Source organism: Taudactylus pleione, unplaced genomic scaffold (genome assembly GCF_031769625.1).
Source record: "Taudactylus pleione unplaced genomic scaffold, aTauple2 ptg000435l, whole genome shotgun sequence".
Classification (NCBI taxonomy): domain Eukaryota; kingdom Metazoa; phylum Chordata; class Amphibia; order Anura; family Myobatrachidae; genus Taudactylus; species Taudactylus pleione.
In genome coordinates, this window is record NW_028284837.1 from 2,438,786 (window position 1) to 2,452,710 (window position 13,925).

At 44.6% G+C, this 13,925-nt stretch overlaps 1 protein-coding gene across 1 annotated transcript in view; it reads left to right on the top strand.

Moving 5' to 3' along the window:
* Nucleotides 1–13,520, top strand: part of LOC148505896 (extracellular calcium-sensing receptor-like) — a 71,196-nt gene extending 57,676 nt beyond the window's left edge. The window contains exons 5-6 of the mRNA XM_088447617.1: nt 10,882–11,005; nt 12,576–13,520. Of these exons, the coding sequence (XP_088303743.1) occupies nt 10,882–11,005; nt 12,576–13,480 (1,029 nt within the window). The 3' untranslated portion in view covers nt 13,481–13,520. The remainder of the gene's footprint in view (nt 1–10,881; nt 11,006–12,575) is intronic.
* The last annotated feature ends 405 nt before the right edge of the window (nt 13,521–13,925 follow it).

Here is a 13,925-nt window from a genome sequence, read left to right on the forward strand (position 1 = left end):
ACTTCCAGCACATAGAAAAGTCTTGACATAAATGGTATATAGTCACCAATTGAGGAAGCGGTTTGAGGTGCCCCATGGACAGTCCCCCAGTAATCGGTCTCCCAACCCGGCCAGGTAAGTAATTGCTAGGATGTGCTTAATAGCACAAGAAGACAGGCATCCCCAAAGGCCCCACATCCAACACACGGGATAGGGTAGGGGACTTCCTCCTGCGGTCCAGATCGTCCTGCCTCTGTATAGACCCCACAGGTCTGGGAGGTCAGCGATACCGCTTAGTAACCATACAGAGTTGCATACGAATGGCACAAGGTTGTTGGTCAGGCAAACCAGTCCACAGCATGTACCTTGTCGTCTTATTCGGTTGGTTCTGACCTGGCTTGTTGACCACATTGAACGCCTTCATCATCCTCGAGTACATCAGCACCCAGGGCTGCCATCAGAAATTGAGGGGACCGGTACTGACAAAAGAGACAGGGCCCTCCTCTGGGGGGATGGCTGGTGGAACTTCCGTGGGTGCTAGGGAGCAGTTTGGGCTAGGATTGCTGCTGCACACTGCAAATTTCTCCCTGACAGGTGTGATAGGTGGGCTGTGATGAGCAATCCCTCTCACTAACTGCAGAATCCTGGGAAGTGGCCGCCGATCCCTGCCCTCCCCATGTGGTGCCTTTAGTGGCTATCAGTGCTACTCAACCCGTGCTCCTGAAATAGTAGCACTGCTTGCTCCGTGAGTATATTTTCTTTTTAAAAATGTCTGTGCACATTATCTCTGACCTGCTCATACAAGTCAATTTTCTACCATTCTTCATATGTATCCAAACAACATTGATTGCTTATGTTCTGAGAATAGTGTGTGTGTGTGTGTGTCATACATGCCTACCCTCCCGGTTTTCGTGGGTGGCTCCCGATTTTTCGGGTAACCCGCCACAACCCCGGAAGGGTAGGCATTTCTCCTGCATTCTGCCCACTTCCTGGTGAAGTGGGCAGAATGAGGAAAATACCCGCGGCAATCGCGGGTCTCCATGAAGGGGGTGGGGCTTAAGATGTGATTCTGCATGAATCACAGCATTTGGCCCCGCCCCCTATGTAAATTTTACCCAATCGAGGCAGTTTTGCCGCGCGGGGCTTAATGACGCGAATTGTTAGGCCCTGCCCCCATCGACCCCCTGCTGCTTCATTTACCCGGACTTCTACCGGGAAGAGATTATTAAAGGTAGGTAAGTATGGTGTGTGTGTGTGTGTGTGTGTGTACACACACATACACAACTGTCTCTCTGGAATTCAGTGCAGTGATTCTGACTTGTGTCTTACTGAACGTGTGCCCTCCATTGTAACAGCAGCTGCTGAAATACAAATACATGAACAAGTAGGTGACACTCTGGGTTTATAAACAGGACTCGGTATAACAAAGTGAGTGCCCCTGTATCTGTGTGTGTATAATGTAACCCAGGTTACGGGTTAGAGAAATGTAACCCAGGTTACGGGTTAGAGAAATATACTGAATTGATAAGAATGTATATATGGATATATATTTCATATATTTACACTTGAGGGAATTATTTAACTATTTTAAAGTTGGTAAAAGTATGTTGCATATATTAGTAACCATGTATGTGTTGCTACAAATATGTAAAAGAAAGACAAATATGTAAACTATATATATATGATTTCATTCATGTATAATAGGTATATGTGATTCATGTATTTATATATGGGTTGATGTGGTACTTTTTTCTGTGGTGAGGATGAGCTCCAGTGTGTGGGATGTACATGCACTGTGGAGGAAGGGGGTGGAGTAATACCGCTGGGAGTAAGCTGGTTCCTGTCAGAGAAAGAGGGTCCGGTTTTCAGGAGATAGAGAACAGCTCTCAGTACAGCTGATAGGAGTCTGCAGATCTCTCCCTACAGTGTCACCCCCCTGTGTCCCAAGCAGTATCGGGCGCAAGGGGGTGGAGTCAGAGAGGGAGCAGGGAGCTGCCCTGCCCAGAGAGGCGATTGTGTTGGCCAGCGGCTGTGCGGGAGCGGAGGTGGGAACTGACGGTGACAAGAGGTGCCCCGCTGACATTGAAGGTGGAGTTGCGGCACATCTTCACTGCTAAGAGGCAGCGTTCCAGGAGAGGGGGCGCACCTGTAGTTTAGGAGGCGAGCGGGCAGCAGTTGAGATCAGCAGCAGCTGAGATGAGTCAGTCAGCTGAGGGGGCTCCGCTGTAATAGGAGACAATGCGGCACCTAAGGGGCCGGACTAGTCAGCCGTCCGGGAGGAAATGGCTGCATTTAGCAAAATTCAAGGGTCTGTCAGCTGAGCAGAGCCCGGATAGCAGAAGTCCCCGCTACTATAGGAGGTGGTGAGCACTCACATAGCACCAATGGCAGACATAGGAGATATACAGTGTCATTCACCTACTGTATATATGCTCACTATAGCCGGCAGCTAGATAGGAGAACAGGCAGTGAGTGATTGAAACACAATATTACATTCAGCACTTTAAGAAATCTTCAGCGTGAGAGGAGAGCTGGGGGAGCATATTATGAGTATTAATTGTGCCAGAGGATTCCATATATTGAAATATATTGGAAGAGGGTAAAAGCCGGAAACATAGTAAATGCATTGAAAAAAACAGAACTCCATAGTAAGTGTATTAGAAAAGCCGGAAATCATATTACATGTATTAGAAAAGCCGGACATCCATAGTAAATGAATTAGAAAAGCCGGAAATCCATAGTAAATGAATTAGAAAAGCCGGAAATCCATAGTAAATGTATTAGAAAAGCCGGAAATCCATAGTAAATGTATTAGAAAAGCCGGAAATCATATTACATGTATTAGAAAAGCCGGACATCCATAGTAAATGAATTAGAAAAGCCGGAAATCCATAGTAAATGAATTAGAAAAGCCGGAAATCCATAGTAAATGTATTAGAAAAGCCGGAAATCCATAGTAAATGTATTAGAAAAGCCGGAAATCATATTACATGTATTAGAAAAGCCGGACATCCATAGTAAATGAATTAGAAAAGCCGGAAATCCATAGTAAATGAATTAGAAAAGCCGGAAATCCATAGTAAATGTATTAGAAAAGCCGGAAATCCATAGTAAATGTATTAGAAAAGCCGGAAATCATATTACATGTATTAGAAAAGCCGGACATCCATAGTAAATGAATTAGAAAAGCCGGAAATCCATAGTAAATGAATTAGAAAAGCCGGAAATCCATAGTAAATGTATTAGAAAAGCCGGAAATCCATAGTAAATGTATTAGAAAAGCCGGAAATCATATTACATGTATTAGAAAAGCCGGACAGCCATAGTAAATGAATTAGAAAAGCCGGAAATCCATAGTAAATGAATTAGAAAAGCCGGAAATCCATAGTAAATGTATTAGAAAAGCCGGAAATCCATAGTAAATGTATTAGAAAAGCCGGAAATCCATAGTAAATGTATTAGAAAAGCCGGAAATCCATAGTAAGTGTATTAGAAAAGCCGGAAATCATATTACATGTATTAGAAAAGCCGGAAATCCATAGTAAATGTATGATAGCCATTTTTTTCAATGCATTTACTATAATTTCCAGCTTTTTTAATGCACTTCACAATGATTTACGCCTTTTTCAATACATGTAATATGATTTCCGGCTTTTCTAATACACTTACTATAGATTTCCGGCTTTTTCAATACATTTACTATGATTTCCGGCTTTTCTAATACACTTACTATAGATTTCCGGCTTTTTTAATACACTTTACATTGTTTCCGGCTTTTTCAATGCAGTTACTATGTTTCCGGCTTTTACCCACACCCAAATATATCCTCCCTCACTGAGGTATCATCTTTATAACAACTTTACGTGAGGTAATTCAGTGACAGGCCTTCAGGTATTCTGTCATTGGGAAAACTGCTAATTCCAGGCGTTAAAGCAATTCAACTTTAAACTTTGCAGCAGCTCCAACTAGAAATACAAGCATTGCCAATTACAGGATATACACTTTTGTTGGGATAAATAAGTATATTACTACAGTTGAAGATATAATATAGAGGATGTTAGAGCCACAGGCCAGCGCATAAGTTTACTCTATGGCTACTTCCTCCGCTGCCTTTATGATACGTCATTATTACTCTGATCTAACTACTTTATTATATGAGACTATTCACACAAGTGGACATGGATCACTGTATATGACTGTGATTTTCCAGGGATGTCAGATTCGCTGTAAGATTCTAGATTCCTGCATAGTTTCTATTTACGGATCAATATATCTCTATATAGATTATTCTGTTGTGGTATAAATGTATTGTTCAGTTAAAATGTATGAATATATAAACATGTATAACTGTGTATTTCAAAGTTAAGGTATATAGCAAACATTTGTTATTGCCTAGGTATTACTTATTCATATAAAGATATATGAATTATAATCTAAGTGTGTTACTTAGCTGAAAGAGCACCGAGAGTTATTGGGGAACGGCAAACCTAAGAGGGACAGGATTTGAACAGGACTACTATTATCATTTATTTACTGGGTTATCTACTCCAAATTACTTAATTCCTATTAACATTTGGGTTTTCCCAAGTAGGCCCAGACTGACTACTAGTACTTGGGTGGAGGCACTGATAAAAGGATGTACACCACTTAGAGGAATGAGAAGGGTGGGTACATTGGATAACAAGGGCGTTAGTAACCTGGTGACCCTACAGAGGGTAAAAGGGGGGTTATATATATATATATATATATATATATATATATATACAAAACAAGTTTGCACTCCCTTCAAAAGTCCACAACTGACGAGGTGCTCACTCCCAAATTACCAGCCTAAAACTGAACTGGCTCTTAAATAGTTCCAAAAACCAGAGGGCACTCTCTTTCAAAAATAGAAAAACTTATATTGCACTACATGATCTTAGGCCCTGATTCAGAGCCGTTCGCTATTTGCGGTCGTTCGTTCAAAAACAAGGGGTGGCTATTCAAATGATCCGTTCGCAAATTGCAGTCTGTTAACACCTCTAAGTCTGAACGAGCGAGCAAAACATACGCTCGTTTATTTGTTAAAAACACCCCCTGGCCGCTCGCACCATACGTCATGTCCGCTATTTATTAGATTAATCGAGTACATCGACCAGCGTATGAACTGCTCGCTATTCTTGTGGTTGGTGTTTGCTACCACAAATTTGCGAGCAGTTCTGGCTATAAAATAACCCAGTGACGTGGTCAATGACGCTGCTGTATTAATTATGCACACCCATAATACGCCCGTTTTGACCTTTAAGCACGCCTGCGTTCGGATCTCCACTCCCCATTTTCAAGCACCTTCCCCTGTTACCACCCACATACGCCTCATTCTGTCACTCAAAATAGCAGGCACTCGCTATATAGCGTACAAACGATTTTTGTTCGCACTGACTGGTTCGCGCATGCGTACTAAAAACCGTACGCATGCGCAGATGTGCAAACATCACTCGGAACGAGCGTACTGCCGCTAACGAGCGGCTCTGAATGAGGGCCTTAGTCCATATTTATTCAAAAATAATGTTCCAATGTGACCAATCGATTCTTCATCACCACCCAATACATAGAAATCGGCTTAAGCCTCCTTGCATAACTAAATGTGGCAGCCATCAGGCTGTTCCATAGTCACCCACGTTCAGTACATGTCATAATCGCATATATAATAGATGTCTATCGACCTCGGTCCCCCAATCTCCGGACCTTTAAAAGACCAGCATCAAGACATCGCTACTCCATGCGTACGGAGAACAATGCCACATTACTTACCCCCATTGACTACTCTACTTATGCAGTCCCGGCAGCACACCGCTATCCCGCGGCTGTAGTGAATCACTTCTGCCCACATGTCTGTCAGAATCCCGGACATGACGTCCTTCCAGTCCATAACCAGATTCCTAACTGTTTGTATTTATCAGTATTTACAAGAAACACCTATAATTAATATTCTCATTGAAACCCCTTGGAGCGATATATATATATATATATATATATATATATATATTAGTAGCTGACCAGGCACAACAAAACTAGAACTCAGTCAATTAAACTAAATAATTTCCCCACATGACAAAGGTGCTTCTGTATAACTCACTATATAACTCAAGAGATTCGGAGTCCTACTGCTCCTGTTGATTGCGTGCTGCACTGGCTCCTCTGCCCTTCTTCATTGGCACACAGTGAGAAGTAAGTACACAGTGTGACATCGTCATGTCATGTGCGCGTAATAGGCAGAAAGCCCATTTATTTGAGGAAGCAGCAGGGGAGGTGGACCGGTAGCTCGGATTGGGAGGGTGCATGCTAGTCACTGCAGCCAACTTACTAAGTGCTCTCGGAAGGTCCTGCCCGGGTGGGAGCGGAAGACAGAGGTTAATTCAATTTAGTGGTCCAGTGCACACCCGGGCCCCCTCCTTTCTTCCGAGTGTCTGGGCCCGGACTAAAGTTCTGGCAGTCCCCCCCTGATGACGGCCCTGCCAGCACCTGTACCGGAGAACCTAGCCTGAGAGCCATGACCTGCATGTTGGATGCAGCTACAGATGTGTCCTCATGCATCTCTGCCGATTGCACTACAAACGTGCACATGCATCACGCCATGCGATTACCCGCAGCAGCATAGGCTATGGATGCTACGTACTTGCAGGTACGAACACAGTGACCGTATCCGCACGCAGGCACATGCCTCGCACCATGTGTGGCCCGATTTGATGCGTATGCAGCAAAGATGCAAGAGGACACATCTGTAAGTCCAAACCTCCTTGCCAGGGTCCCTGGTGAACACCGATGGCACGTTAGACTCCGCGCCTCAATCCTAGGTCTAGGCAATCCTGAAGTACGGGTTAGCATCTATTATCTATCTGTGATTTGTGACAAGGGCACATTTACTGTTAGTGTATTTCAGTCAAAATAAGTGCTATATTCACTTAAAATAAAACTTTGTATATAGAATAGGTCAAGGCATTCCTGACTTTAAAATTAGAGATGTACAGGTTTGGTTCCAAGAGGGGCAACAACCAAATTTCGGGATTTCGAGTCAAGCCGAGTCTCAGTTTGAAATCACTTTGGAGTACCAAGCTGAACCAAGTCGCGGTTCAGATCTTCCTGCGGTTTGTAACTCAGATTTAAAAAACTAACTCTGGTTTTGGATTGCATGTAAGCTGTTCAAATTTACATAATTTTAGCTGGCTTTTATTTTATTTTTTTAAATACAGATCCAAAACACGGAGATGAATTCAGATACAAAACCAAAACATGGAGGTTGGTGCACATTGAGTTATCATCTTCCAGAGATGCATTATACAGAGCACCATCTTTGGAATAACCCATTAATAATGTCTACTTTAGAGGTTCCCAAACGCAACAATTACAGTCCACGTTTTAAGGATATCCATTCTTGAGCACAGGTGACTTAATTAGTACCTCAGTCAATTTGATTTAACCATTTCGACTCAAGCATGGATATCTTTAAAACCTGGACCGGTGGAGTTTGGGATCCTTTGGTCTACCTCACTCATTACTAGGTATTTTCTCTGCCTAAATTGCATTTTTTCCATACTGTTTGTCACATCTATATGAGGAATGTGAGGTGGTCCAATTGGATCCTGGCTAGGTTTTAGGGGGGTTAGGGTCCTGATTGGACCTCTCGTTGGTGAATGCTGGCCAGAACTTTGACACGAGGACACTGGGCAGAACTTTGACTCGGGGAACCTATTCTTGGCCTTCCACTGGATGGATTTGGATGAAAACCTCACAAAGGAGTAGCAAATGGCCTGAGATGCCTAATGGAGTGGTTGGGGTCCCAGTCGGATCTCACGGCAGAGTGCACAGAGCAGAACTTTGATCCAGGGAGCCTGTTCTGGGCCTTCCACTTGATGGATTTGGGTGACATCACATAATTTGGATGAAAACATCACAGAGGGGAAACATTGGATCCCAGAAGACATACTAGGGGGTTGAGGTCTCAGTTGGACCTCCTGTCGGTGTATGCTGGGCAGAACTTTGACTCGGGGAGCCTGTTCTGGGCCTTCCACTGGATGAATTAGGATGAAAACCCCATAGAGGGGTCTCAACTGTTTTGGGATGCCTAATAAAGTGGTTGGGGTCCCAGTAGGACCTCACAGTAGTGCACCAGGCAGAACTTTGACCCAGGGATCCTGTTCTGGGCCTTCCACTAGATGGATTTAGATGACATTAAATAATAAAACTTAAGTTGAAGATTTAAATCTGGGCAATGCCGGGTACTTCAGATTGTTCTCTATAAATAAAGGCTCCTACTACAAAGCTAGATTTGGGGTTAAATGTAATAGCCAGCAACAGGGGTGTAACTAGACCTGGGGGGGTCCATAGCAAAATTTCCATGGGCCCCCTAGGTCCCTGGCCACCCCTTGGTCCCCCATCCATACTCCCACTCTCCCCAATCCCCCCTCCCCTTTCCCCTCTCCTCAACTTACCTAAGGTGGTCACGTCCTCCTTCATTGTGTGCTGCGCAGGGCAGGCACACCTCCTCTCCCGGTCGGCTCTATCTTTCCTCACTGACTGGTGCTGGTGTGGCCACTTCCTCCCAGTATCAGTCAATGAGGAGAGCCAGAGGTGGAGCCAACCGGGAGGGCAGATGTGCCTGCCTTGTGAGCACACTGCTGGAGAACGCCACCACGGCTGGCCTGGCACTATAGATGTACAGGGAGGTCCAGGCCCCGGAGGTGGTCCAGGTCCCTTAGCAGCCGCACCCACTGCACCTACGGTAGTTACAACAGTGGCCAGCAAGTTGTGGTGATATAATCACTAGATCTAAAGTAGCAATTAGTTTAAAGGCAAAACTTACATGGTTTTGAATTTAAACCAGGGGTTGCCAACTGCAGTCCTCATGTTTTTAGATTTTTTTTTAATCACACACAAAAGAGTTACTCTATTTTGCTTGGTCATAATTATCCTACCAGCTTAACCAGACAGAAATCCTCAAAGCATGAGCTGTTGGGAAAAATTGAGAGTAGAGGCTCAGAACCACTGTTTCAAACTAGCAGCCATTCTAAGTCTGTTGACTAGATTATCTCATCCAGAATCTTGGTAGCTCCTGCAATTTACAGACTATTGAGAGATGTACAAAATCCTTAGGGCTCTATTTATTAACATTATTTTTATTAAAATAAAGAGAAAAAGGGTGTTTTCACACCCTTTTCACATTATTTTAGTTTCACCTAAAGTTACTACAGGGCAATTGGAGTAGAACTCGTAAAATTCTACTCCAACCCCTAAGTATCACTTATTTTTAGTACGCAGATCGCATTTCCCATAATTGCAATGGGAAATGTGATCTGTCTGCAAGTTACCTGGAGGTGGCGTTATCCAGGGTCAACCCCAGTTACCGGACTCCTGCTCCGCTCTAACGAGCAGAGCAGAGCCCGGTGCCGGGCCCAGTAATCAGCTGTGTGGTCTAAACAGATGGCAAGCTGATACACTATAAAAAAAAATTACCTGAGTCCAGGGACAGGTGATCAAGGCTCCGGGTGATGTCCTCCCTCCGGTCAGCTGGTCTCCCATGCTGCACTGGGGCCCGGTCATCACCTGACAGGGTCCCAGTGCAGTATGGGATGTCAGCTGACCGGAGACACAGAGGACATCACCGGAGCACAGAACACTGCAGGTAAGTGTAATTAAGGGAGGGAGGGTCATGGGGGGTCCGCAATCATGGGGGGCACGGCTTAGCAACAGGGGCGGGGCTTAACGGTGGTCGGTTGGTGCATGTGTCGGCACTTGTAGCGGTATTTTTGCAAAAATACCGTAAATAGTGTACGGATGGGATTAGCAGGGACAGAGTTTTATCGCAAGCTCTGTCCCTGCAAGGGATTTTTAGTAAATCCCTGTGCTATTGCATGAATTTGCAATGCGAATTCAGGGCCTGATTCAGAGCTGGACGCTCTGACCAGAGCGCTCGCTCTGAATCAGGGCCCTCCTACCTCAACTTGGAGCGGCCTCATGGACGCTCGCATAGCTGTGGGTTACCACCCACAGCTATAGCGAGCGTCCATGATGATGGTCGCGATGGTCAAGACCATCACGACCATCAGGCTTGCGACGAGACCCAGCGGTAGGGTCTCGCTGCCGCAAGCCCTGGAGTGATTTTGGCTCTATCAGAGCCAAAATCACTCCCACTGACATCACTACTGATGTCAGTGGGGCCGGACTCAGACCGTAGGCGTTCCCATGGGAACGCCTCCATCTGGCAGCCACGCCCCTGGCACACCCACCAAAGGGGGCGTGCTGTCACTCACCATCGACAGCACGCCCCCTTTGGTGCGAGACCCCGAGTGACGGATTCCCCGTCGCTTGCCGGGTCTCGCGCATGCGCATGACGGAGCTCCCTCCGTCGTGCGCATGCGCACTTAGGCACCATCGACCCGCTTGCGAGCATACAGCGCTCGCGAGCGGGTCAGAATCAGGCCCTCAGTCGGTAATATCACACTACAATCTGCATTACAAATGTGGATTGTAGTAAATAGAGCCCTTAGAGAGAAATAAAGTTGAGAGAGAGAAAGCACCAACCGATCAGCTCCTGACTGTCATTTTACAGGATGTGTTTTAAATATGACTGACTGGTTGGTACTTTATCTCTCTATAAGATATCAGATATCTGCCCGAGAGAGAGAGAGAGAGAATATGACATAATGACATACCAAGTAGTTAATACATGCTGTACACTTTTATGCAGTGTATAGCCATCTATATAGTATATATTGATTGCAATTTTATTCAAAACAATTATTATTCATATTGATCATACTTTATCATGTGTTTTATATTACAATTTTTTTATCAAAACTACAATTAATAAGCTAAAGAACCAATAATGGAGATTAAAACTAACTAGTCTGTCTGCCATCTCCCCAGGTGCCAGTGTCCGTTTGCTCTGAGAGTTGTCCCCCAGGATTCAGAAAGGCAGCTAGGAGAGGACAACCCACCTGCTGCTTCCAGTGCGTCCCCTGCCCACAGGGGGAGATCTCCAACCATACAGGTAAGAGGTGTAATCAAAGTAATATTCAAAAACAAAATTTACCAAATGTAAAGCCTGTATGTCGCTCATTGCTCTCACATGGAATCATAGCTATCTAATATTCTGTGCCTGAGAGACAATCAGTTAAAATGTGAAATTTAGATTTTACTGTTTGTGTAGTGTACCCATGGTACAGATTTGTCCTTTTACACTGTGGCTCAAGTCCTGCCAAATATCCCCCCTCTGCGCCACAGGTCCTGGGCTACTCGGCCGCGCAGAGCATCTTTTTCACTCAAATTGTGCATGTTGTTCGCATACGTAAATAAAAACAACTGGAATCAACAAAACTGGACTGCTAGTGTACACTGACCCCTGGGGTTTGCAACATCTTACATATAAAATTCACTGGTCTGTTTGTCTGTCTATCCAGTTATGCATTCGGATACCCCTGCATCAAATGGGATGAAACCAATGTGAGGCGCTCAAGTTGGATCCTGGCCAGGTTTTAGGCAGGTTAGAGTCCATACTTGGACCTCCCGTTGGTGTACGCTGGGTAAAACTTTGACCCAGTGAGCCTGTTCTGGGCCTTCCACTGGATGGATTTGGATTAAAACTCTACACAGGGGTGGCAATTGGTCTGAGATGGCTAATTAAGTGGTTGGGGTCCTGGACAGTCCTCACAGCGGAGTGTGCCAGGAAAAACTTTGACCCAGGGAGCCTGTTCTGGACCTTCCACTGGATGGATATGGACAACATCACATAATTTGGATGAAAACTTCACAGAGTGGTAACATTGGATCCCAGAAGACATACTAGGGGGATGAGGCCCTGCTCAGAAATCCCATTGGTGTATGCTGAGCTGAACTTTGGCCTGGGGACACTGGGCAGAACTTTGACCAGTGGAGCCTATTCTGGGCCTTCCAATGGATAGATTTGGATAAACTTCACAGAGGGGTGGCAATTGGTCTGGGATGTCTAATGTAGTGATTGGAGTCCCAGTTGGACCTCATGTTGAAGTGCGCCGGGCAGAACTTTGACCAAAGGAGCCTGTTCTGGGCGGTCCACTGGATGGATCTGGACGAAATCACTTAATAAAACTTAATAACTTGAAGATTTAAACCAGGGCATGCCAGGTACATCAGCTACTTTGTACATCTGTCTGAAACTAAACCTGAATCTGCATAAAAAGGGCTCCAATATGAGCAGCTGCGGCTTTTCCTCACACCCAGTTCCGTTGTGCTTCATCTGCAACTGTATAATTGTGTTACACAATTTCCCGTGCAGTTACATTCACAGACCAGCGTCTCTGGTACCCTGTGAGCAGCTCTTCCACTTCATCAGTGATAAGATAAAGGTGTAAAATACGATATGTTACTCCTCTAGGAGCATCTCAGTCTTGCTGGGTGTCTCGTATCGTATGGTGTAAAGACGCTCAGTGTATGAGGACACATCTGTATCAGCATTGTATGAAACTTATTAATGAGAATAGAATAGATTGATTTTATATGTATGTTTGAGTATTTATACTATTTTGACATGTGTAAAATGATTCTGCAGACATGAAAGTTATTGTATTATTATTATATTTCAGATTCTGTTGCTTGTGTCACGTGTCCATGGAATCAGTGGCCAAATGCACAGAAGTCCAGATGCCTGGAGAAACCCTTAGAGTTCCTCTCCTATGATGACCCATTGGGAGCTACTTTAACCACTATATCCATCTTGTCCTTTTTCTTTCCAAATGTCATTTTAAGGCTTTTCATTCAATACAAATCCACTCCTATAGTAAAAGCCAACAACTACTCTCTAAGCTGCCTTCTTCTGTTGTCGCTGTCCTTCTGCTTCCTCTGCCCTCTGGCTTTTATTGGATATCCCCAACCTGAGAAATGTCTGCTCCGTCAAGCTACATTTGGCCTGGTTTTTACCCTCTGCATATCATGCATTTTGGCTAAAACTGTCATGGTGGTGTTCGCTTTCATGGCCACTAGACCAGGGAGCAGCCTGAGGAGATGGACCAATATTCGAGTGTCCTACATGATCATTTTTACTTGTTTCCTTCTACAATTCCTCTTGTGTGTCACTTGGCTGTCACTCGCCCCTCCTTTCCCACAATACAACACTCAAACTAAACCTGGATACATCATTGCTGAGTGTAATGAGGGATCGCCCATTGCATTCTGGACTATGCTAGGTTACCTGTTTCTTCTGGCCACCATTAGCTTCATTGTTGCCTTCCTGGCTCGGAGACTCCCTGACAGCTTCAATGAGGCCCAGTTTATCACTTTCAGCATGTTGGCCTTCCTCAGTGTCTGGGTCTCCTTTATCCCAGCCTCCCTCAGTGCTCAGGGAAAATACACTGTGGCCATGGAAGTATTTGCCATCTTGGCCTCCAGTTGGGCCCTGGTGATCTGTATGTTCCTTCCTAAATGCTTCATCATTCTATTTAAACCCAATTTGAATCTTAAAGCAAATTTTATGGGGAGAGAAAGAGCTTAATATGATAAGATCACAAAAACATAGAATTAGATTTTTAATACTACTGACGTATCGTACTGTACAAAAAATAGCTTTACATTTACAAATGATCCAATAGTTATTTTTTTTTAGGTACAGTTGCTCATATATATATCCATTGCATGGGCAGCACAGACGGTGTAATGGTTAGCATTATTGCCTCACAGCACTGAGGTCATGGGTTCGATTCCCACCACAGCCCTACCTGTGCAGAGTTTGTATCTTCTCCCTGTGCTTGCATGAGTTTCCCCCGGGTACTCCGGTTTCCTCCCACACTCCAAAAATATACTGGTAGGGTAATTGGCTCCCAACACAGATTAACCGTAGTGTGTGCGCATGTGATAGGGAATATAGATTGTAATCCACTGGGGAAGGGCCTGGTGTGAATGACCAAATATTCTATGTAAAGCGCTGCGGAATATGTGTG